Below are 26,645 nucleotides of genomic sequence, written 5' to 3'. Positions count from 1 at the left end.
AACTTGTGTGTAGTCTACACAGAGCAGCAACGGAAACTTCTGACCACCTTTCAGTTTTCTGTGCGCACACACACACACACACACGCACACACACACGCACACACACACACCACACCACACTTTATATTTAGTTTCCAATTACACTTGAGCAGTGCTGCAGTAAAAAAGAGTTGTATCTCTCATCTGACATTTCTTACACCACACGATGCCTCCAGCAACAGCCATTTCCCTCCACACACAGCACTGATCATTATGGACTAACGGTTACATTTTCCTATCATTACTTTTCCAAAAGGCTGGTGATCACCTGCATATTATTTGTTTAATATTTCGTCCTCATGTGACCTAATTTAAGGACTTCAGTTAATTTGGTACATGTTTAGAACCTCAGAAACTTGTCACCAGTTGTTTTATTATTATTAATATCATTCATTCACTCACTCACTCACTCATCTTCTACCGCTTATCCGAACTTCTCGGGTCACGGGGAGCCTGTGCCTATCTCAGGCGTCATCGGGCATTAAGGCAGGATACACCCTGGACGGAGTGCCAACCCATCACAGGGCACACACACACACACACACACACACACTCTCATTCACTCACACAATCACACACTATGGACAATTTTTCAGAGATGCCAATCAACCTACCATGCATGTCTTTGGACCGGGGGAGGAAACCGGAGTACCCGGAGGAAACCCCCGAGGCACGGGGAGAACATGCAAACTCCACACACACAAGGTGGAGGTGGGAATCGAACCCCTAACCCTGGAGGTGTGAGGCGAACGTGCTAACCACTAGGACACCGTGCCCCTTATTAATATTATTATTATTATTATTATTATTATTATTATTATTATTATTATTATTATTATTATTGGGGTTTTGTTGAACTTCTTCAACCAAAATTTCTTCATCTGTGTGAAATAAATTATTTCTGTATTTGTTTGTACAGATTCTTGTGGTTCAGTTGTTTGGACGTTCAGTTGTTTGGAAATTGTTTCTTAGGAGGAACCAGATTTGTAGAAGTCCATAGTTCTTGACTGAATTGCTTAGAGTTCACAAGTTTAACAAGGGGGGAAAAGGCAATGGAGTGTAAATACATCCACAGCTGCACTCCTTAGTAACTCCTCCTTATGAGGAACTCCGTTCTTACTGGAGTTACTCCATTTTCTGACATCTTCCAGACCGTTCAAAGGGACAATATCTGTATAATTGGTGGATTTAAAATGAACCACTGATGTGAACAGAGTAAACAATGAACCTTAGGTGTGTGTAAACGTTTGGCTTGCCCTCTATGTACACTTCTTTCCCAGATGAAGCTTCTCTGTGTCTCTAGACATCTCGGTACAAGTATAATTATATTGATTTCTGCCATAAAGACTCGGGTGTATTTTTTTCTCCCCTCCTTTCTGTTTTCTGTAGGATGGAAGTCAGCAGGAAGGCCAGAGCAAGACGAAGCAGGAGAGTGCTTGGCTCTTCAGACTCTGGTACACTTTTGACCACAAGTATCCTTTCAACATTTTGGAGTAGAGCTGCTCTTCACATACACACTGCACTACACTTAGTCTTTCCTCTCACTGCGTCTGTTGCCACGTGTCGAGAAGGACGAGCGTGGCGTGCCGTGACAGGGTCTGGGAGAACAGGTCAGGGTGAATAGTGCTACGGGGAATTTAGTCGAGGAATGAAGGGAGAGAGAAAGAAAAGAAATCCAGGGATCAAGAAAGCAGGACTGTATTCAAGACCTCACCCTGTATTAACCGTGCAGAATTTTTACATGCGTTTTGATTTGGTCTGAAGGTGTTGGTTTGTTTGCTCTAACGGCAGCTCTGACAGTAGTGCAGATGCAAATCACAGGTCTACAAAAGTAACTACGCCTTCCTTCAGTTTGATGTTTTTTTTTACAATCAAGGACTAAATAACAATCGTGAACACGGAGAAAAACATTTCAGTCATCACACTTATTTTAAATCAGAAATCATGTGGAGAAAAATAAGTGCACCCTTCCATTAAAGGTGAGGTCTCCGTTGTTTGAAAGCCAGTGTTGACATATAAAATCGCCAAAACAAACACGCCTCTAACCCAGACGGGTCCCACCCCTGTATTGATAGCTCCGCCCACACATACATACGTAACCCAGTAATGGAAAGAAATGTGTCTTTATCGTAGCTGAAGTGAAGAACAATACGATTGTAGATAAACAAACAAGCAAAAATGACACACAAGCATAATCATGTAAAGGACAAAGACATATATTAGTTCTGTGTAACAAAACAAAACCAACGTTACTCACCTATCGAGAAGGAAAAAAGCGCCTCGGCGTCTTAAGTAAAGTTGGTCACATATTCACAGATTGGAGTTTCCCGAGTCAATAACTCCTGAGCTAAACACTGTTACTACACAAAACATGGTTGTAGCTGCGTCTCTACATTACTACGATAGAAAAGAGGTGTTATTTGTGTAGTAACAGCGTTTAGCTCAGGAGTTATTGACTCAGGAAACTCCAATCTGTGAATATGTGACCAACTTCCTGCTCCTTCAGTTCTCTCCAGCGCTGGAAAGCTGATCCTATATTAACACGTCCTACTTCTTACCTTATCGTAAGTCTTTCTTCTCTTTCTTTCTTTGTTTTTATCCTCCATGTCAATGTTAAAACCTCTTTCTGCTAATGTCACACATGCTCACTGAACACTCTCTCCGCCCATATTGACAAGACACGCCCCTTTCTGCTCATTGGCTACACGTTTGTTTTGTTTTTGTTTTGTTTGTCGTCCCGCCTCAGTTTTCTGAAGCATTTCTCAAACAACGTGCACCCCACCTTTAAGACAGTAATGAGCAGCGAGGTGTTGCTAATAGATATATAAAGATTTATCATCTATAAATACAGAAGTGCTCTGGAGTCCGCAGGTGTGTGTCTACATCATGCTGAAAAGAAAAGGCCTTAGCCATGACCTCAGAGATGGCACTGTTTGGGCCTTGATTAATAAAAACAAGACTGAAGGAGGGTGTACTTACTTTTTCTACATGAGCATACAGTATATTAATGAGCTCGTTTTAATATGTTGTCGTTGCTATGTCAACGGGTTATTAACAGGGACTTGAACAGAAGAACAGTAATTTATTAAATTTGTGCTTGATCGTCGATATGATTACGTGTCCTCAAGCTGAGGAACGTTGATGGAAGGAGTCTCTAGTGTCAGAGCTTTGTAACGGTAAAGGATGATGTGGACTACTGATGTCTTAACCAGTCTGAAATCCTGTCTGTCAATCAGACGTTTGGGGACGGGGCTTAAGAAGAAACACACAAGAGATTTCACAGAATCACAGACTGCTCCTTTAATTAGCGGAACGTTTTCTGCTTTGGGAATCGGAACAAGAGGCAGGTGTTGAACTTGATCGTAGCACCTATTAAACGTTTGTTCGTGTGTTTGCTTTTTTCTTTATTTACGAGCTGCACAGATGGGACCACAAACTCCTGAGCTGTTTGTCACACCTAAACCACACGGGACCTCATCATAGCGGAACTGGCTTTACACCTATGTGTTTCAGGGCATCACCTCCTGTGGTTCAGTGTCTTTTTTTTTTTTTTTTTTTTGTTGTTGTTTTTGTTTTTTTTATATTTGTGTGAACGTTTGTGTACCGAAAAGAATATTTAATTTTTTATTTAATCACTTACTTCTAATCCAGCCTTTCATTTTATTCAGGAGGAATTCGTTCAGGTCATGTCTCTCTATTTGATATATCTGCTCAACTAAAATAAATAAATAAATAAAATAAACAAACAAACAAATAAATAATTTGCGCATTTAACTCGTATTGCACGTTGCTTCTGGATTTAAATGGGACAAATGTCATGTGGCGCGACCACGTTATTTTAAATTCAATATGTTTGTAACATTATTACAGAAGATTTTTATAAGTTGTTTTTTATTTATTTCATTTGTTTAAATATACTTTTTTTATAATGTTTATACTCATAGGTGCATTTCAAACACATTGTCTTTTTTTTTTCTTTCAAAAATTACACAGAAAAAATGCCATTTTTTACAGTTGCTTCCTAGATGCACAGTTTTATAGTTGTAGTCGATATCTGTTTAACTCGTGTGTCCTCTGGTTGCACAGTATGACTTGCTGGTTGTGCCACCTGACTATTCTTTACAAATTTAACAGGTCGCCTCTTGGACCCCTGATAATTATTTGTGCTCGAAGCCACGCTACTGCAAATACTCTATTTTTAATTCTTTTTTTTCTTTTTTTTTGGTTGCGCCACATGACACAGGAAACTGAATCAAATTAATTGCAACTGAAAAAGGACAATTATTTTAGAATTAATAAAAGATTGCATTTATATGAAATGCTAAAGAAGGAGGAAGTATCCTGACCTATGCAAAAGTTTAGGCACCCCTGACAATTTCCATGGTTTTCATGTATATATATTTGGGTGTTTGGATCAGCCATTTTATTTTGATCTATCAAATAAATGAAGGACACTAAAGTAATATTTCAGTAGTGAAATGACGTTTATTGGATTAACAGAAAATGTGCAATATGCATCAAAACGAAATTAAGCAGGAACATAAATTTGGGCACCCAGTTATTTGATAGATCAAAATGAACTTGATGATCCAAACACCCAAATATTCATTAATTCATTCATTTTCTACCACTTATCCGAACTACCTCGGGTCACGGGGAGCCTGTGCCTATCTCAGGCGTCATTGGGCATCAAGGCAGGATACACCCTGGACGGAGTGCCAACCCATCACAGGGCACACACACACTCATTCACTCATGCAATCACACACTACAGACAATTTTCCAGAGATGCCAATCAACCTACCATGCATGTCTTTGGACCGGGGGAGGAAACCGGAGTACCCGGAGGAAACCCCCGAGGCACGGGGAGAACATGCAAACTCCACACACACAAGGTGGAGGTGGGAATCGAACCCCGACCCTGGAGGTGTGAGGCGAACGTGCTAAACACTAAGCCACCGTGCCCCTTGCACCCAAATATTTATAAATGAAAATCATGGAAATTGTCAGGGGTGCCTAAACTTTTGCATAGGTCAGGATACTTCCTTCTTCTTTAGCATTTCATATAAATGCACTTTCTTATAAATAATTGTTTATTTTGCCCCCGAGTCTATATGTTGTTGTTGTTGTTATTATGTAGAGAGGGAGTACTGTATAAGATTTAACTCCAGAGTGTTGAATTGTCCCTGATTGATTTTGTTGTGTTTCTAGTGGACTGAATTCTGCTGTGACACCAACCACATTAATGTCAGCGTGCGTTCGATCCTTTGACACACATTGACCTGCTTGGAGCAGAGCAGAATTGGATCCTGCAGAATTGCATACATGCAGTGCATAAGTATTCACCCCCTAGTCATTAATAGAAAAGGAATACGACGCATAACGATGAGGTACGATGCAGCCGGTGTTCTGCTTTGATTTTAATTCCGATCGATCGTATTCGTATTTTTGAACGTTTTAACAGTTTAAAAAAAAGAAATCTGAGTGTTGTAAGTAGGTAGATGATCAGCCATTCAGCTCTGTCTTCAGTTTCAATGGATTCTTACAGCAACAAAGCAGATGACGGCCCACTGAAAGCCGTTAAGCTAAACGTGCATTTGAATAGCGGGCTGAATGTCAGAGTGCTGAGTCAAGCTCGAGCCAGGAGTGTGTGTGTGTATGTGTGTCTGTGTCTGTGTGTGTGTCTGTGTGTGTGTGTGTGTGTCTGTGTGTATGTGTGTCTGTGTCTGTGTGTGTGTCTGTGTGTATGTGTGTCTGTGTCTGTGTCTGTGTGTGTGTCTGTGTGTGTGTGTGTCTGTGTGTATGTGTGTCTGTGTCTGTGTGTGTGTCTGTGTGTGTGTCTGTGTCTGTGTGTGTGTCTGTGTGTATGTGTGTGTGTGTGTGTGTGTGTGTGTGTGTGTGTGTGTGTGTGTGTGTCTGTGTCTGTGTCTGTGTGTGTGTGTGTGTGTGTGTGTGTGGCTGGTCGTCGTTCTCAATGATTTCATCTGCTACTAAAGACATCCAGAGCGTCTGAGATCAGGTTGTGTTCCTGACATGAATTTGCCTTGGAGACTGACGGCATCTGGCTTCCTCGTCAAGAAATAAAACACTTTTAACAAGAGTGGAACAATATCAGCTCCTTTAATATTAGCAGAACAGTTAAAAGCAAATGTGCAGGAATTATTGGTTCAAACGTTTAGTTTAACGCCCGTGTTCGAATAAGTTAGCGTTTCTATAGTAACAGCTCGTTCACAGAGACGTCCTACGGGAAGCCGTAGCTCAGTGGTTAAGGTGTTGGACTACTGATGGGAAGGTTGTGAGTCCAAATCCCAGGACAAACTGCCCCTGCTGGACCCCTGAGAAAGGCACTTAACCCTCAGTTGCTCAGATGTATAAAGTGATATAAATGTAATGTGGTCTGCCAAATACCCTAAAGGTTAACTGTCATATGTGTGAATCACTGATGAGAGATTTGTTTATCATTCTTGTAAGGAGTCTCCATACATGTCATGTCAGAGCTTTGTAATGTTAAGAAGTAAAGCTGTAAGATTTTCAGACACTTTGGGGTTTCTTTGTACTGTAACAAGCTTCACCTTTAAAACAAAATGGTTTATTTAATCTGCGTTGACATTAATAGACATGACATTATTAGACATGACATTATTAGACATGACATTATTAGACATGACATTATTAGACATGACATGAATAGACATGACATGAATAGGCATGACATGAATAGGCATGACATGAATAGGCATGACATTATTAGACATGACATGAATAGACATGACATTATTAGACATGACATGAATAGGCATGACATGAATAGACATGACATTATTAGACATGACATGAATAGGCATGACATGAATAGGCATGACATTATTAGACATGACATTATTAGACATGACATTATTAGACTTTTAAAGGGAACGATGACTTAAAGTGTTTATATCTGTCGTGTTATTGTTGTGGTACATGAGCACTGTGTCCATAGTAGAAATAAAGTAGTTTGTCATTTCAGTGTCACTTTTTTCTGTTCATCGCTCCTTAACCTTAAACACAGCTACCTGAAGCCCATCCTGACCCACAGCGGACCTCCGCTCACCACAACCTTACCGGCCTGCTGTGGACCGCTGGCACGATTCCTCACCAGCCCTCAGGCCTATGAGGTACAACACACACAAACACACACACACACACACACACCCTGTAAACACACACCTTCTCACACTAGAAATTCTCATCTGTGTTTGAATTAGGTTCTTTAATCAAATTCGACTTTTTTTAATCACATACACAATCGAGTGCAACATGTGCGTCCGTCAGTGACATAAAAAGTACAAGAGTCGCAATCAAAATAAAAAAGGAATTATTTCTTTAAATAAAGGGAAAGTGTATCGAGAAAATAACTTGCGTATTGTATAAAATAAAATCACCTTCACGTTAAAATACAAAGTTTTTAGACGTAGTCAGACTTCAGCAGCAGACCGAGTGGAGTCGACTTCTGTGTTACAGAGATCTCAGAAGGTCAGATGTTCACGTCAGGTTTTATTTAAATCGAGACGTCGACAGAGCACGAGATTTTTTTTTTTCTTTATCTGTAATGTTCGACTGCTGAAGTGCTAACTGAAGCGGCGTACTTTTGTGCATGTGTGAATTCGACTGCTTCCTGTAATCACTTCCTGTCACAGGCTGCAGATCGAGATCTGTTTATTAAAACATTATTTAATATGAAAGGCGACGTTTGTTTGGCATGATGCGGCACTTACAGCAGATTCGGTACGTGTTCGTCAAACGCCACGGACCGATTCATTGACCGAGTTTTTTTTTTTATTCACTATTTTGCTTTTCAAAAAAACAAGAATTCGGTTCTGACTCTTTCTTTTTTTTTTTCTCACTTTTTTTTTTTTTTTTTTTAAATGAGTCATCAGTTTCTATGCTTAGTGTTTAACAATAGACTTTCTTTTTATAGCATCTGTTGCGCATTCGTGCGGCTCGGCTTGCTTAGCTAAGAAAATACATAAAGCAAAACTGAAAGACGAAGAAAGAGTTAAGATGGTTAAAGTAGATAAGAACAAACTGGTAAACAAATTAGTACCAAATCATACAAAATAAAAATTGTCAGGTTGTTCATTAGCCGCACAAAGCAGACCGTTATTGTTGGACCTGAGCGTGCGCTCGGACCGGCCGCCGATCAGGAACATGCTGAAGGATGAGTAAAGCTGATTACGGCCTGCTATCGGTGTTTAACTTGACGTCAGTGTTACCATCGTTCACTTCAAGATTGTTTATAGGTTCTAGGCTTAATAAATGTCCTGTGTGAGTGTTCTACCTAGAACTGTTAAGGGTTCCACTGGTGAACAGCTCAAAGAGTACCGTATATAAGAAAGTTTCAGTGGAACTTGTACAGACAGAGTCTTCAGTGTCTGAGCTTTGTAACAGTAAAGCTTTAACAGAGAGAAAGACGGGGCAACGGCTGAGGATAGCTGCTTGGACAAATGATGAGAACTCGTTCATTCATTCCTTCACTCATTTTCTACCACTTATCCGAACTACCTCGGGTCACGGGGAGCCTGTGCCTATCTCAGGTGTCATCGGGCATCAAGGCAGGATACACCCTGGAGGAGTGCCAACCCATCACAGGGCACACACACACTCATTCACTCACACACTCACACACTCACACACTACGGACAATTTTCCAGAGATGCCAATCAACCTACCATGCATGTCTTTGGACCAAGGGAGGAAACCGGAGTACCCGGAGGAAACCCCCGAGGCACAGGGAGAACATGCAAACTCCACACACACAAGGTGGAGGCGGGAATCGAACCCCCAACCCTGGAGGTGTGAACAAAAAGTGTGTTGATTTTAAATTGTTGTTGTGGTGTAGGAGTGATGGTGTAGGAGGGTTAATGTATGAGGTTTAATGTAGGAGGGTTAATGGAAAAACGAAATGGAAAGTTATTACTGTGACTGACGCTGGATCTAAAGTTTATCCAACCCGCTTCCTGTCACACTCTGCAGAGGAAGTGTCTCTTGTTGTTCCTCAATAAGGTGGCTTTATTTTGACTGATGATGTTTTTGTGTTGCTGTGAAAGGTGTTAGAAAAGCCTGAGAGACAGAACGGCACCAATCCAGACACGGACGCGGAAGATGCGCACCGTGTTCTCCGTTAACACAAAAGAGGCTTTCAGTACCGACACCCTGTGAGCCGCCGGCTTCTTGTGTCCGAGCCGTGAAGAACGCAGCTATTCAGCGTGCAGTCTCAGTCCAGTGCATTCTGGCAAATTCCAATGTTCAGCTCAATGCTGATACTGTAGCTGCAGGGACGCTTGGCTGATCTCACAAATGTCTCACAGTCCTCCATTGTGCTCCTCATACAGAATGAGATGAATGTCTCAGCGGCTCGTGTCCTCCTACTCCCCAACACTTTTATTCGCTGCGGACAAAAGCAAAGTCAGTGATCGTCACAGCTCTCAATGCAATGTCACTGTCACAGTGCTGGCTTTGAGAGAGCTTTTCTCCCTCCAGCGTCACATGGACATGCTCGCGATACGTTTCACGGGCTGTTTATTTAGAGTACTTATGTATGTGCGCTAACAGACCATCGATTCACAGCTGTAATATATTTTTCTGAACACACAACGCCTGCATTGTTTTAATGGTCATAAAAAGAATAAAAATTAACCACTGTTAATGTGACGTCTGGGGGTTTGGGGGCGTGTCCTTTCATCACCAGATCACCAGCAGTGTCTTAAAGCTGGAAATGCACCGATATTTTTCCGACCGATGCTAGAAGCGTCTCAGTGGAGTCCGAACCGAGACGAAATTCACACGTTCGGCTCATTTGCTGTTTAGTTTGGTTTCATTTCACACAGCACACAAATAACTGGTCCACAAAGCAAAAACGAGACCAAAGCAACGTGAGAACGCAGTCATTAGACTCGTGTCCGAGAGCATCGGATGGAGGCTGTGAGTTCACACACAGCAAGAAAGCGATTCAACTCTGAATCAACTCTGAATCAACTCGTTAACCGAACACTCAGTGCGTTTTGGATTGAGTTTTTGTTTTCTTTAGTAGCTGTGAGCTGCTGAGCTGAGACAAAGGACAGAGCTGTAGAACTGCAGAGATTCATTTTGAATATTTGAATTATTTAAATAATTTTAGTAACATTTGTCATTTGTACACACTTTCAGACTAAGAGGAGTGAAAGTGCCCTAAATTGTTTGTTATTATTGGCCGAATCACACTTCCTGTGCACCCCTCTACTGTGGAGGTGGTGTTTTTCTCTCCATCTCTATACTTCCTTAACAGCTTGAGAATGATGAGCTCATCACTTGGTCATTATCCTGTACCAGGTGTTGGTCTGGTGTGTGTATGAATGAGTGTGTGTGTGCGTGCGTGCGTACGTGTGCATGCGTGCGTGTGTTTGCGTGTGTGTGTGTATGAGTGAGCGTGAGTGTGTATACAGTATGAGCATGTGTGTATGAGTGCAGTGTGTGTGTGTACATATGTGTATATGACTGTGTGTGTGTATTAGTGTATTAGTGTGTTTGTGTGTGTGTATGAGTGTGTTTGTGTGTGTATGAGTGTGTTTGTGTGTGTGTGTGTACGTGTGTATGAGTGCGAGTGTGTTTGTGTGTGAGTGAGCGTGTGTGTGTATGAGTGTGTTTGTGTGTATGAGTGCGAGTGTGTGTGTATGAGTGTGTTTGTGTGTGTGTATGAGTGTGTTTGTGTGTGTATGAGTGCGAGTGTGTTTGTGTGTGAGTGTGCGTGTGTGTGTATGAGTGTGTTTGTGTGTGAGTGAGCGCGTGTGTGTGTATGAGTGCGAGTGTGTTTGTGTGTGAGTGCGAGTGTGTTTGTGTGTGAGTGTGTTTGTGTGTGTGTGTGAGTGCGAGTGTGTTTGTGTGTGAGTGTGTTTGTGTGTGTGTGTATGAGTGTTTTTGTGTGTGTATGAGTGCGAGTGTGTGTGTATGAGTGTGTGTGTGTGTGTGTGTGTATATGAGTGCGAGTGTGTTTGTGTGTGAGTGAGCGTGTGCGTGTATATGAGCATGTGTGTATGAGTGCAGTGTGTGTACATATGTGTATATGACTGTGTGTGGGTGCGGTGCGTCTGGGTGTGTGTGAGCGAGTGCAGTCAGCACCTCATCAATCTGCCCCATTGAATTGCCCTGAGGTCAGTGTGTGGGGTCCATTTGTTCCTCTTTCCCATTTGACTCTTTCAGTTGTTTCATGTCTTCAGAAATGAACTGAAACATATTTTTGTACTTTAAGTTGAAGAAGTTTTTAATATTATGACTTTAATGACTTACTAACTCGAGGGAAATCTCACACTGACTCATCTCATGAAGAGAAACTCCTGTTACTGTCATCTGTACACCATCATCTGAGAGGAACAGCTGAATTAAAGGGGTTTCAATTCACTACAGTACAAAAAACAAGTGTGTATCACCAGGAGGTGTTTACGGTTCTAGTTAAGATTTCATTAACTAAAAGGCTGGGTTTAAAATGTTCTCATGTCAGGTTCTGTTTACAAAGTCTGTGTGTGTGTGTGTGTGTGTGTGTATGTGTGTGTATGTGTGTGTATGTGTGTGTGTGTGTGTGTATGTGTGTGTGTCTCTGTATGTGTATGTGAGTGTGTGACTATGTTCTCATGTCAGGTTCTGTTTACAAAGTCAGTGTGTGTATGTGAGTGTGTGTGTGAGTGTGTATGTAAGTGTGTATCTGTATGTGTATGTGAGTGTGTATGTGAGTGTGTGACTCTATGTTCTCATGTCAGGTTCTGTTTACAAAGTCAGTGTGTGTATGTGAGTGTGTGTGTGAGTGTGTATGTGAGTGTGTATCTGTATGTGTATGTGAGTGTGTGTGTGTCTGTGTGTGTATATGTGAGTGTGTGTGTGTGAGAGTGTGTGTGTGTCTGTTCTCATGTCAGGTTCTGTTTACAAACTCAAATTACAGAATTCCTTTTTTCGGTTTATTTCACTTCTGTAACGTAATAGACACAGTATGTTTAGAACATCTAATATCTGTAGTTTAGTTATGTAAACTGTGTTTGTGGAGTACAGTGTGTGTGTGTGTGAGAGAGAGAGTGTGTATGTGAGTGTGTGTGTGTGTGAGAGAGAGAGTGTGTATGTGAGTGTGTGTGTGTGAGAGAGAGAGAGAGAGTGTGTATGTGAATGTGTGTGTGTGAGAGAGAGTGTGTGTATGTGAATGTGTGTGTGTGTGTATTTCCTCTTATGTAAAATGCTCTAAGTCCAGTTCCACTTGTGTGTTTCCACTGTGTCCTTAATGATCCTTGCATGCATATTGTTTGTATTGTGTGTGTATCTGTGTTTGTTTGTATTGTGTGTGTGTGTTTGTATTGTGTGTGTGTTTATTTGTATTGTGTGTGTATTGTGTGTTTGTATTTTGTGTGTGTATATGTATTGTGTGTGTATATGTATTGTGTGTGTATATGTATTGTGTGTTTGTTTGTATTTTGTGTGTGTGTTTGTATTGTGTGTGTATTGTGTGTTTGTATTTTGTGTGTGTGTATTGTGTGTGTATATGTATTGTGTGTGTATATGTATTGTGTGTTTGTTTGTATTTTGTGTGTGTGTTTGTATTGTGTGTGTATTGTGTGTTTGTATTTTGTGTGTGTGTATTGTGTGTGTATATGTATTGCGTGCTTGTTTGTATTGTGTGTGTTTGTATTGTGTGTGTGTGCTTGTTTGTATTGTGTGTGTGTGTGTTTGTATTGTGTGTGTGTGCTTGTTTGTATTGTGTGTGTGTTTGTATTGTGTGTGTGTTTGTATTGTGTGTGTGTTTGTATTGTGTGTGTGTGCTTGTTTGTATTGTGTGTGTGTGTTTGTTTGTATTGTGTGTGTGTGTTTGTTTGTATTGTGTGTGTGCTTGTTTGTATTGTGTGTGTTTGTATTGTGTGTGTGTGTGTGTTTGTTTGTATTGTGTGTGTGTTTGTATTGTGTGTGTGTTTGTATTGTGTGTGTGTTTGTATTGTGTGTGCTTGTTTGTATTGTGTGTGTTTGTTTGTATTGTGTGTGTGTTTGTATTGTGTGTGTGTTTGTATTGTGTGTGTGTTTGTATTGTGTGTGTGTGTGTGTTTGTTTGTATTGTGTGTGTGTTTGTATTGTGTGTGTGTGTTTGTATTGTGTGTGTGTGCTTGTTTGTATTGTGTGTGTGTTTGTATTGTGTGTGTGTTTGTATTGTGTGTGTGTTTGTATTGTGTGTGTGTGTGTTTGTATTGTGTGTGTGTTTGTATTGTGTGTGTGTTTGTATTGTGTGTTTGTTTGTATTGTGTGTGTGTTTGTATTGTGTGTTTGTTTGTATTGTGTGTTTGTTTGTATTGTGTGTGTGTTTGTATTGTGTGTGTGTTTGTATTGTGTGTGTGTTTGTATTGTGTGTGTTTGTTTGTATTGTGTGTTTGTTTGTATTGTGTGTGTGTTTGTATTGTGTGTTTGTTTGTATTGTGTGTGTGTTTGTATTGTGTGTGTTTGTATTGTGTGTGCTTGTTTGTATTGTGTGTGCTTGTTTGTATTGTGTGTGTGTTTGTATTGTGTGTTTGTTTGTATTGTGTGTTTGTTTGTATTGTGTGTTTGTTTGTATTGTGTGTGTGTTTGTATTGTGTGTGTGTTTGTATTGTGTGTGTTTGTATTGTGTGTGTGTGTGTGTTTGTTTGTATTGTGTGTGTGTTTGTATTGTGTGTTTGTTTGTATTGTGTGTGTGTTTGTATTGTGTGTGTGTTTGTATTGTGTGTGTGTTTGTATTGTGTGTGTGTGTGTGTGTTTGTTTGTATTGTGTGTGTTTGTTTGTATTGTGTGTTTGTTTGTATTGTGTGTGTGTTTGTATTGTGTGTTTGTTTGTATTGTGTGTGTGTTTGTATTGTGTGTGTTTGTATTGTGTGTGCTTGTTTGTATTGTGTGTGTGTGTTTGTATTGTGTGTGTGTGTTTGTATTGTGTGTGTGTTTGTATTGTGTGTGTTTGTATTGTGTGTGTGTCACTCCTCTCCCCACCTCATCTCCCACTTGTCCCTGTGCCCCACAGAACAGTGAGCAGCTACAGGACAGTGACTCAGACCTTATCCTGACAGACAGGGACCTGACGCTGACGTACGGAGACACGGCCATCACGGTTAACGGGGCCTCGTCTTCATCATCGGCGTCAGGACCGAAGAGCGGCAAACGCAACGGCAGCACGTCTGAGGAGGCGCTGGAGAGAGAGCTGGACTCACGGGAGCAGGAGCTCCTGAGCCGGGGCACGCGCTTGGTTTTCCCCATGGAGGATCATGCCTGAGACTTCACCTCTACTCGCTGACTCCCTCTGCACATTCTCTCTCTCTCTCTCTCTCTCTCTCCTCTCTCTCTATCTCTCTCCTCTCTCTCTATCTCCATGCCTAGGACACCTCACTCCATCTGATCCTCCTGTGCTGCTTTAAAGACATCAGGCAGGGGAGAGGGGAAGAAGGGGAAGAGTCTGAGCGAGAAGATTGTGTGTTTACTGAACTGCAGAAGATGCAGAACTTTGGTGATACTGTGATTCCAGGAAACAGACTTGAATTTTCCGAGGATGGCGAGGAACTCTGGGAATGCTGGGAGATGTGAGGGTCCTGACTGTCTGTGGGGAATTTTATTTTGTTCTGTTGTTCATTGCCCACACTGAACAGCTAAAAATGTGACCCCTAAGTATAGATGTGAAGTCTGTCTGCCTCACAAGCCACATGTAGCTCCTTTATTTCTCTCACACACACACACACACACAAAATACAAACAAAAACACACACAATACAAACAAAAACACACACACACACACAATACAAACACAAACAATACAAACACACACACAATACAAACAAGCACACACAATACAAACACACACACACAATACAAACAAAACACACATACACACAATACAAACAAGCACACACACAATACAAACACACACACAATACAAACAAAACACACACACACACACAATACAAACAAGCACACACACAATACAAACACACACACAATACAAACAAAACACACATACACACAATACAAACAAGCACACACACAATACAAACACACACACACAATACAAACAAAACACACAATACAAACACACACAATACAAACAAAAACACACATACACACACACACAATACAAACACACACATACACACACAATACAAACATACACACACACACACATAAAATACAAACAAAACACACATACACACACACAATACAAACACACACACTACAAACAAACACATACACACTCACACACATTTTCTTTGGAAGGAGAATTTCAGACATCTTTCTGTAGGCTTCGTTCAGCGTAACCTTTCGTGCTTTCATTCCCTTTTTCTCTGTTCAGTATTCACATGTTTGGTTGCTCTCTGAGTCTGGAGGTGAACGTGTAAAGCTCACACTGGAGAATTTCTGAGCTGCACGCAGAGACATTCATCCAGCACACAGCTGACCAGAGAGATGCTGCTGACATCAAACGGCTCAAGACTGAGATCAGGGGGTGGGAAAAGTTCAGAGAAAGTGTACTTAAGTCGAAGTAGAAGTTCGGCGGTGACATTTAAAGGCGCTCAAACATTTAAAAAGAAAATTGTTAACGTCGTCCTGCAGAACTCACGAGGTCGCTAAGCAACGTGTCATCTGGGGGAAAAAAACACAAACACCTAGAATTTGTGTTTAAGTTTGAGAGAAAGTTTAATCGTTTTGGGATGAAGGCCATGTCACTATAGCAACGAAATACTTAGCTAGCTAAATGATGAGGGTGAGTCAAACATAGCAGTGCGTTTCATTTGAAGTCGTTTTACCGATCAGTCGTATATTCGTCTCTTCAGCAGCTAACTTTACACCAGATACATGACTCTGAATGTATGTACAAAACACACACAATACACTCAGTTCAGGAAAGGTTCATTTGGATCATACAAACTCAAGTAGTTTACGAAACTCAACTAGTTAAAGAGCTAATTAACAGAAAAGTTCAGCTAGCTAAGGAGCTAATTAACAAAAACTTTCAGCTAGCTAAGGAGCTAATTAACAGAAAAGTTCAGCTAGCTAAGGAGCTAATTAACAAAAAAAGTTCATCTAGCTAAGGAGCTAATTAACAAAAACGTTCAGCTAGCTAAGGAGCTAATTAACAGAAAAGTTCAGCTAGCTAAGGAGCTAATTAACAAAAAAAGTTCATCTAGCTAAGGAGCTAATTAACAAAAACGTTCAGCTAGCTAAGGAGCTAATTAACAGAAAAGTTCAGCTAGCTAAGGAGCTAATTAACAAAAACGTTCAGCTAGCTAAGGAGCTAATTAACAGAAAAGTTCAGCTAGCTAAGGAGATAATTAACAGAAAAGTTCAGCTAGCTAAGGAGCTAATTAACAAAAAAGTTCAGCTAGCTAAGGAGATAATTAACAAAAAAAGTTCATCTAGCTAAGGAGCTAGTTAACAAAAAAAGTTCAGCTAGCTAAGGAGCTAATTAACAAAATGTTCAGCTAGCTAATAAGCTAATTAACAAAATGTTCAGCTAGCTAATAAGCTAATTAACAAAAAGTTCAGCTAGCTAAGAAGCTAATTAACAAAAACGTTCAGCTAGCTAAGGAGCTAATTAACAAAAAAGTTCAGCTAGCTATGGAGGTAATTAACAAAAAGTTCAGCTAGCTAATAAGCTAATTAACAAAAAAGTTCAGCTAGCTAATAAGCTAATTAACAAAAAGTTCAGCTAGCTAAGGAGCTAATTAACAAAAAAGTTCAGCTAGCTAAGGAGCTAATTAACAAAAAAGTTCAGCTAGCTAATAAGGTTTAATAAATCTGTTGCAGTTATTAATAAACTTATAGCTTCTCTAAATTCTTCTACTTTTTCTGTCACTGCTGCTGAATTGTACAGAACGTTCTCATTACACTTAGGTTTAAAATCCAGTTTAAATGAAGTCACATTATTAATAATAATAATAATAATAATAATAATAATAATAATAATAATAATAAAGAAGTTAATTTAATTTAATGATCTAAAGGACAAAAACGGAACTAGTTCCGAGCTTTCAGAGCTTTCAGTTCCAGTTTTGAAGGTGAGAATAAAGAAGTGTTTTTAGAGAACATGTAAATATTAATACTCAGTAGTGTTTACACTGCTTTAGTGAAGTATAAGTATAGTAGAGAAAGTGCAGCTCCTCTGTATTTTTCACCCCTGGATCCTGGATATTCCACATGATGTTAAGATGTTATTTATTTTGATATATTTCCCATCACCTGCTGCAGCACATGTGCTTCAGGATTAGTTCAGTATCTCCCTTCGCTCCAGTGTTTACGTCTCCCTCTCATATCACTAACAAACATTTCCTCCTCATGTCATCTGTTTCCCCCAGATGTGAGCAGCGTGCACAGCTGTGACTCTGCCCCCTACACCCAAGTGTGATGATGACTCACGCTTTCACGTCACACTGCTGTGTCCACATCGTATCTCCTGAGTGTTTATCTCAGCCGGGCCACGGAAACAAGAGCCGCAAGCACCGGATGACCCGCCTGCGCGTGCAGCTGCTAATTAAATAAACAAATAACAAATAAAATGCTCCTTTAACATCTACGCCAGAAATCTGAGCCATAAGCGAAGAACTGAATCTGAGAATGTGGTCCTTCTTGTCCTGTAGATTCTCCTCACAGGAGATCGGACACCAGGACAGTCCGATTCCTCGCCGTAGAAACGAGAAACGTCGTTCGTCACGATCGGCGCGCTTCATCTACGTCCTAATAAAAACATTCCTCACGATTACGACTGAAAACCTTAACAGAAGAAAAATCTGTTGAAAAGTTTATAAAAGTTAACATTTTTGTAAATTCATTCGTTATTTTTGCCTTTTATGAAAATATAGCAAAAGCGACCAATGAATAGGTTTCAGAAACGATATAAAAATGATAAATAAATTATAGATACTATACATATGATATCTATATACATTGAATTGCAAAAGAAATACAGTTAATAATTATCTTTATAACGCACTTTATTTCAACACAAAATACTAAAAAATCATCTGTACGTGAAAGAATAAAGTAATTGTCATTATAATTCGATTTGTATATAAACGATGAACTAGAAAATGAGCTATTAGAAAATTCCAACAAAGCTAAATGTACAAAACCTAGCTAGCTAGCTAGCTAATAGAATGAGGTAAAAAAAAATACCTAGCTAGCTAATTTATTTAGTGGAATTACAGAATGAATTAATCAGACTTTACATGAACTTACTCATGGTAATGGACCAGCATTTCATCCAGGGGTTTATTCCTGCCTCATGCCCAGTGTTCAGAAACTTTCCCCTTAATGGATGTGATATAAATAGATTTTTATTAACATTTATTAAAGCCATTATCGCAGTTTTGTGATGTTTTTGGATTGATGCACAATTTATTTTTTTTTTATTTTTTTTTATTAGTTTCTTTCCACACCATTTTTTCATTGTGTTTCGTTTAGATGAAGTTCCTGTTTTTTTCTTTTATAAAAATGGGGGACACAAACTTTTGCACCCTCGTACGACTTCGTGGTGTACTACAGCCTGTATCTTAGGGACCGTGAAACGGTTGCTGCTTCAAGTCCTCCTCAGATGTTCACAAGGTTTTGGTTGGGAAACAAAAAATAGAGAAAGCTGTTGTTGTTTTTGTTTATTTTTGCTTTCATCGTCAACACAAAAAAAAGTGTTGCTTTTGTTTAGAGATCATACAGAGCTGAAAGCTTAACACCATCGCTTAGATCTTTGTGTTTATTTTACTGAGCACTGTTACTTTTCTTATTAACACAGAAAATGTTCAGAAGATCCCGAGTTCGAATCCTGATGATGTTTCTTAGTTTTCCTCTGAGAAAAATTGAGATTTTGTTAATAAGAGTTTATGAACAGCTATAATAGCTTTATGATACTCTTATGACAGAGCTATGTAGATCACCTCTGTCCCTTATGTAAAGTTTATATTTCTGTGTGTAGCCAGTCGTGAGCGAGTGTATGTGGAAGAGGGTAGAGAGAAGATAGCGTGTTGGTCTGCCATGTCTCAGATGAAGTAGGTCTTCACCACCTTCTGCTCCATGGCTGTGGTCTGACAGCGCAGAGCTGGATGGTGGTGTGAAGCTCTTGTGTGAGAGCAGATTCCTCATGTGAACACACCTTGTGTTGAGCAACCATCCTGATGTGTTAATCCAAAACTGAGGAAGAACATCAATCTTCATCTCTTCTCTCAGCAGTTTGAAGCTAGAACATCATGTCAGGAGAAAGCTGTGTTCCGGAAAGGAAGCAAAACTGGATTGTAACTTTTCACACTCAGCTTCTTCTCTAAAACCTTCTTTTCTTCTTGTGTTTTTTTTTTTCCTTCATAAAAGTCTCCTTACCTTATCGGTGGACCATCGCAGACCTGAAAGCAAACTGTGAAAACATCTTCATCCTCATGCTGTCAATCATTTCACGTTTGACCTCAGAAATGACTCGATGAAGCTGACGTTGTCATGGTTAGTTGCACTTTGGACTTCTGGGATGGAACTGGATCCAGCTCCGACTCAAACCGACTTCCTGCAGCTGTTCCGGAGGCGTCCAGACCGATCCGACGGATTTGTACATACGTCTAGGTTTCTTCTCCCGTAGCTGTCGGCTTGTCCCCCGCCGTCCTGCATGTGTTCGTCTCCGTCCGAATATACTCCGTAACGAAGGATGCCATGTTGAATGTGTGTGATGTATCTATCTACCCAGACGACAGCGTCGTCACTTATTACTCCTTATAACGTGTGAAAATGCACTCCAGCCTGTCTGATGATTAAAAAAAAAGTGTATGCATTAAAGACACGTGTACATTACGAACCATATATCAATGTATTCGACTGGTTTACAGTAGCAATATGTTAACGACGAGGGAATTGCTTTGTTACCGAATAAAATCAGAGACGATGTTTACAAAAAAATCTCTTTATTTACAAAATGCTTTCATAAATAACTGTTTTGTTTTCAGAGCAAGTTCTTCGACTCGACGTAGTTCGTGTTAGTTCATGATAAGGGATGTTTTTAATACTGTCACCATGGTAACTCGATCGGTTAACGAACGTTCGGTAACACCTCGCTTGTTTACAGAGCAGTGTTCATAAAGCTACATGACTGCTAACAAACCTACATAGCTGTTTATAAAGGCATGCCTCGTGTGACATGAGCTTATCTTATGACACTAAAGCATCATAATTAGACTGTAATAACATAGCTATGTGTTTTTTTTTAAGTAAAGCAAGGATCATACTATGAAGACTTATGACAAGTCGTTACATGTAATAACACAGCTATAGATTTTATCAATCTCCCATAATTTGCTTTATAACATTTCCTGCACAAACTGCACATCACTGCCTATGATCATGAATTAGGGGTCTTTTTCTATATATATTTTAACTACATGTATTTATTTATTTATTTATTTTTACCGTACCATTATGACAGGGCTAGTATAAGTTTTGCTTATAAGCCTTTTGTGAACTCCTATGCCATAGCACCATTATAACAGTCCTGTGTGTTTTTGTTCTCTCCCTTAAGTAAATATTTACATACTGCCTTTAAGTTTATGAACACCTATGACAGCGTCATAACATGACTCTGACTCTTTAATTTTACTGAGTTTCATATTTCAGCTTGAGAGCATTTATGAAACACAGGACCATGTCTTTCTACTTTTTTACATTTTCATATTTCTGCTTATAACATCTCTATGACCATGACACATTTAAGTAGATTTTCTCTAGCCTTTTAAGCAGTTTTATTTTTGCTCACAGTATTTCATAAGCCCCTACGACATGTCGTGACAGGGCTATTTACTGTATGTTGAGTCACTCAGTAATGTTTCTACTTATAACATTTATACAAATACATATGACCGTAATAATTCTGTTCTAACAGCGTTATGTAGATTTTGGCCAGAATCATCAATAGGACAGATGATGCGAATTTCTATTAAGCCACGTAAATGTCTATGTAAGCTTATGAGACTTAACCTTATGAACACTGCTCATAAGTATTGTGTTACGGAACGTTCAGGTGATTGTCCAACGTATTTGTGCTAAGTTTTGTTCTCAGCCACACGTCATACACTGCTGTTGAGAATTTAATGGAATGCTTATGCTGCATTATTAAGTGTTTATAAACATGTCTTTTCAGGAGGTTTCTGAAAGAATGTGGTGTAAACAACCATTGATTCCTGGTGTTTGTGAAAGTTAAAGTGTGACGTCGAAATGGCACTCATATCACAGGCTCAACACACACACACACACACACAGAATAAACCCCAGAGCCCTGAGCTCCATGTCCTGCAGCTGATGACGGGAAGAGGAGGATTAGTCGCTGGTCAAACATGGCCGAGAGCCAACACACACATGGCCAGCTCGGTCATCTCCCAGGCGTCTCTGCTTCACTCGTCATAGTTAGTGTTTAAACTCCTCCGTGTTATTGTCAGTGTCCTCGGAAGCCTCTCGTCTCCTTGGTGTCGGACTCGGACCGGCACCGCTGTGGAGCATCTGCTCTCAGTCTGGAACTGTTCCTAGTGTCAATCCTCCACAGATCGGTGAAGGACAGTGTTCCTGTCTCTCACTGTAGCTTCACTTCGGCCTGGTCTCTTTTCTCGCGCTCCTCATTCCTCTCTTTAGGCTTCTGAAGCACACACACACAAACACACAATCGTTTAGTGCCTATGAGCTCATATAATGACTCACCAAGATGATCCTGCTGCGCTGCCAAACACCAGATCAAGCTAAGTTTATCATACAGACTAGAATCATCTTCTACAGTAGAGTGAAGTAGAAATTATAATAACTACATTAACCCTTTTCCCAGTACACCGGTGCTCCAGTCTGCTGGTGGAACAGGAACAGAATTATGGGATGTTTTTCAATCAGTATAAAGAAGCGTCTGATGTCGTGTGTGTGAGTCTGACTTAAATGAGTCAGGACTCTGTTGTAGTTTCAGTGTGTTTTAGACGTGTGTTTGTCCCTCTGTTGATGATCTTACACTGAATTTTAGTGTTGAAGAGAAATCTGAGCTGCTTTTTAGATGAACAAACACTCGGAGCTTCTCAGAGAGCAGAAATGGGTTTGATATCAACGTTTACAAATTTTTCTATGAATCTATCACCTCTAGTATTGTAGAGAAAAACAGAAATAGTGATGAAACTCTACAAACTCTTAAAGTCCTGAGTGTTTACTTTCATATGAGCTTCATATTAACACCACTGTGGAGTGAGACGTGAGGAAGACGTTCAGTTATCAACACGGACACGAGAAAACAGGAGGAAATTAATTTTTTGGCTTCTGGGATAAAGAGTTAAATATGATAAGAAATAAAATTATAAATAAAGTGTAACGTACAGATTAAACTCTTCTATCTGAAGTAAAATGTATATACAGTAAAGTGTTAAGTCAACCTTCATATGGTTGCATTAAGACCTACATAGGATCTTTATGACAGCTGCAAATATGTTCATAAGTGATTAATCCCACATGTCCAAAAATAAAAATATTTTATATATATATATATATATATATATATATATATAAGTCAAAATATTTCCAGATGTATCTCTACAGCTGTGGTGAATCGTTTGGGCAGAAGGAACAGAACTGTATAATGTAAGTCACTCTGGAGAAGACGGTCTGCTAAATGCTGTAAATGTAAACAAAACAGCCACAAAGGCCTGAGATCATAAATCCTTTTTTTTGTTGTTTGCAATAAAACAAACCCAAAATATAAAAAACATCATGCTTCTATTCGACATTTGTTCATTTCTACATCCAGCTTTACGTCATTTTTGTTTCTTTTCACTACATGAAACACTAGTGAAGAGAATTTCAGCTCTTTTCAGTGAGTCATCGCTGTGAGTCAACTCCTAAATGACTCACTGCCGCTGTTCAATCCATTATCATTAATGCATGAATTTGCATCTCTCTCTCTCTCTCTCTCTCTCTCTCTCTCTCTCTCTCTCTCTCTGTCTCTTCGAACAGTACAAAATTCCTAGGAGGAGAATATTTTCTTCATGGTGTGTACAATCAGAGGACTGTACATTAATATTGTCCCTGTGATGCTGGACTTACATTCAGGTCTCCATGTAAACTAGGTTAGACAGTTAGTTAAGACTAGATAGGACTGTTGTCACGGTTACGATGACCTATTTTTGAATTTTTTTTTCAGCACCTAATGGCACTCGGGTACGTTTCTTTTTCTGGAAGGAATCTGAAATAAATCATGATAAAATGCCAGATCAGCGTTTTCCTCCTCTCATCGTTTCAGAACAAGAGTAAAAGTGACGCTGAGATGTGCTGCGATCCGCTGAAACTCACTGGAAGAGGTATTTGCATATATGAAATACAAATACGTGCGGTGTGTAAAAGGTTTACGTGGCGCGTCATTGAGAAATAGTAGTTACCATGGAGACAGGGTGAGGGAAGCGGTTTCACTCTTGCCAGCTTTACCGCCGACTCCCGTGTCCTGCTGTGACAGACGTCACGTCACTCTGTCACATTTCACAGCTGGGTCACGGCTCCTCAGTCTCTCAGTGCGACTGTATACAGATGTAAATGGCACATCTGGGCCAGAGCTGTTTAGTTTTATCGCTTGTATCTACAGTGACGTTGGAAGACGTCCTGATCGCCAGCGTGTTTAGATTTTTTATTTATATTTCAGGGTGTTATTCTGAATCCTGTAAGATCGCAGTGGAACAGAGAAGGAGACACGTTACACATAAGTAGCGTGAAGCCACAGAACATTCTGTTCATGTGGTTTTGGCGACAAAAGCAGCCACAATCGAGTGATTTACACAACTGGAAACAGATCCGTCACTTATTATTCTGTATAATGTCAGGAAAACTGCAGTAAACTGAATAAACTGCTTCTTTATATCACTGTTCTGGGCAAGATCCACTTCTTCTCTACTTTTAATCCTAACTGAAGTCTAGTAGAAATCTTTTTGGTGTGTGATCAATGATCTGACGTGATGTTGGTGATAAAGAAGTCTTGTTTTCTTTTTAAACGTCTCCCTGACACAGGATATGCTTTCTTTTATATTACGCCTCGAGTTCCTTTTACTTTTTACTCCTTTGTTCTCTCTATGAGAGTCTTTTCCTCTCGCTGTCACCTCGGGCCTACCTGCGCTTTTCAGCTTAACGTCTGCATGCTGACAAAGTGGTTTAGATTTAAATATGTAAGGAATAAACCGCTCGTATAAACGTGTCACGCTCTTACAGAACGGCGTTACAGTCACAAACCGTCTCACTTCTCTCACACGACAAGAGATCTAACCATCGCTACGACGACGAGGTCAGAAGTGTGTCATAAGAAGGTCGTATTTGTAGAACGTCGACGAAACAACTTTCAATACACCTCTTTACAGAAAACGACACTGCATCCGTCATTACACGCAATCCGCTATGTGGAGTGTCCACCGTTGCTATAGAAACCACAACTCGATGATTCTGATTGGTCAGGTGTTGATTAGTTCTTTATAACAGCAGTTCTGAGACTAGCGCAGGTTTCTGTTATAACGTGTCGTACGATATACAGGTTTTTTTAATCGCTGATACGGTGATACCTTCCTGAAGTATGAAGATGTTCACTGAACTTTCCAGGAGGACTTTCCAGTGTCTCGTTTATTAACTTTAAAAGTGAGAGAGGGAAAAGAGAGGATTTAAAAAAGGATGTTTAAAGCTGCTAGAACTAGGAATAGGAATGAACTTGTTTGTAAACTTGTTTGAACAGAATTAAGCTTAATGTACTTACTGTAGGCTCTCTTACTTCTGCTCCAGGTTCCTCTTCTCGTATCCCAGGTGGCGCATCACCTCGCTGCAGTAAGCCTCCACCTGCCCCACCTGATCCACACTCAGCCTCTCTCTCCAGGCAAATATGGCTTCCTTGGCGTCCCTCGCTGAGATGAGGAACGGCCGGTCTGAAGAGTATCCCTGCCCTCTCGTCATGTTCATCACAAACCTCTCCAGCTCTGGGGACGTGCTCAGGTTGGCGAAGCGGTAAAGTCGGTGCAGCTCGTTGACTGGATGAAGCACCAGGTCCTCGTAGCGGATCTGCAGGTAGTTGCGCTTAAGCCATGGAGGTGCACCGTTCACCAGGAGCATATCCCTGAGCCAGTAGTCACAGATCAGCTCCATGGCACCGGCTACATAGCTCTCGGCACGGTTCACACGGTTCCCAGGTGAGAGCAGACGCTTGTATTTGTCGCTCTGCTTCTTGCTCCGGAGAACCTGGATGCTTTCTCGTACCAGTGCCAGCTTGGACTTGAGCCTGGAGTTGTGTACGGCTCGGGGATCCCTGAAGAGCTGAATGATCTGCAGATTGATTGTAGGATCTCGCACCAGGGGCACCAGCACTCCCAGGTCTAACACTCTAACATCCTTAATAACCACCACGGGATATTTCTTGCACTCCCTCTCCAGCTCTCGGATGTCTCTGGGCGCGCACTTGGCGCACACGTCTCCTTGCACCAGCCCCACCTGGGGCTTTGTGTACGCTGAACACAAAGGCTGAGAGCAGATCACCTTGTTAGTCTTCCAGCCGAAAATGAACGAGGTGCTGATGTTGGCGGTGCCCGCGTACAGCCTGAGCACAGAGAAGTCGCAGCGGAACAGAGAGTTCATCATGTCCCGCACTGCGCCCTGCAGACTCCCCGCGTCCCCCGGATACAGCGCCTGCCACATGTTCCACATCGGCTCGTACAGGTAGAACACATCCGGGTGCTGGTTAAACAGCTCCCCCAGGAAAGACGAGCCCGTCCTCCATGTCGCGTGGAGATAGATGTGCGTTTTGGTGCGGTTCCTGTTTGCTCCGCTGTCCTCCGCGGACTCGGTGGAGTTCCACAGCGTCATGCTCTTCTCCAGGTCCGGACACCGCTGCTGCTGCTGCCGGCGCGGCTCCGGAGCTCCATGACGCACCTGAGCAGATTTACTGTGAAGGTCCAACACGTACGGGATGAGGAGCAGGACCACGGAATAGCCGAGGATCAGGAGGAGATACTTCTTCTGCAGACGCCGTTTCATTTCCTCCGCGATCCCCAGCGCTGTCTCTCCTCTCCTTTACTCTGTCTCTTCTTTTCTCTGTCTCTCCTTTAATCTGTCTCTCCTTTACTCTGTCTCTCCTCTCCTTTACTCTCTTCTTCCTTTAGCTCCTCTACACCAACACCATCTGCCCCAAGAGCTGGTGAGATCTGGGGGCGTGGAAACGTGTAAAAAACCACGCCTATAAACAAAAAACTTCTTCAAAACTACGCCCCCTGACGGTGAAATAAAAAAAGTCAGAATTTTAATTTTAATTAAATTTGCCTTAACATTAAATTATGATAATAATTACACTGTATAAATTTAAATAAAAATGATGCCGTTTCCTGGAGGAAACACGCGTTAGCCTTCATGTAGCAAGGCATAAAGGTGATCACGAAAGAATTCTACAGTGTCCTGCCTCAATAACTATCGTCCCATCGCACTCACACACATTGTAATGAAGTACTTCAAGAAGCTCGTCATGAGTCACATCAAGACCCAGTTACCACCATCACTGGACCCCCTACAGTTTGCATATCATCCAAACCGCTCCACAGACGATGCCATTGCCACGACCC

The 26,645-nt window shown here is 40.8% G+C and overlaps 2 protein-coding genes across 2 annotated transcripts in view; one reads left to right on the top strand and one right to left on the bottom strand.

Moving 5' to 3' along the window:
- slc9a7 (solute carrier family 9 member 7) overlaps positions 1–19,959 on the top strand; it is a 62,436-nt gene extending 42,477 nt beyond the window's left edge. The window contains exons 14-17 of the mRNA XM_060867382.1: positions 1,429–1,511; positions 7,088–7,193; positions 14,069–15,538; positions 17,388–19,959. Coding sequence (XP_060723365.1) covers positions 1,429–1,511; positions 7,088–7,193; positions 14,069–14,317 — 438 coding nt within the window. The 3' untranslated portion in view covers positions 14,318–15,538; positions 17,388–19,959. The remainder of the gene's footprint in view (positions 1–1,428; positions 1,512–7,087; positions 7,194–14,068; positions 15,539–17,387) is intronic.
- Positions 19,948–26,187, bottom strand: chst7 (carbohydrate (N-acetylglucosamine 6-O) sulfotransferase 7). The gene is made up of 2 exons (XM_060867384.1): positions 24,800–26,187; positions 19,948–21,682 (listed from the first exon to the last, which is right to left on the bottom strand). Exon 1 carries the CDS (start codon positions 26,065–26,067, stop codon positions 24,811–24,813), a length of 1,257 nt encoding a protein of 418 aa, XP_060723367.1. The 5' UTR covers positions 26,068–26,187; the 3' UTR covers positions 19,948–21,682; positions 24,800–24,810.
- Between the last annotated feature and the right edge of the window lie 458 nt (positions 26,188–26,645).

Source organism: Tachysurus vachellii, chromosome 4 (genome assembly GCF_030014155.1).
Source record: "Tachysurus vachellii isolate PV-2020 chromosome 4, HZAU_Pvac_v1, whole genome shotgun sequence".
In the NCBI taxonomy this organism is placed as follows: domain Eukaryota; kingdom Metazoa; phylum Chordata; class Actinopteri; order Siluriformes; family Bagridae; genus Tachysurus; species Tachysurus vachellii.
This window is presented reverse-complemented; position numbering and strand designations above follow the sequence as displayed.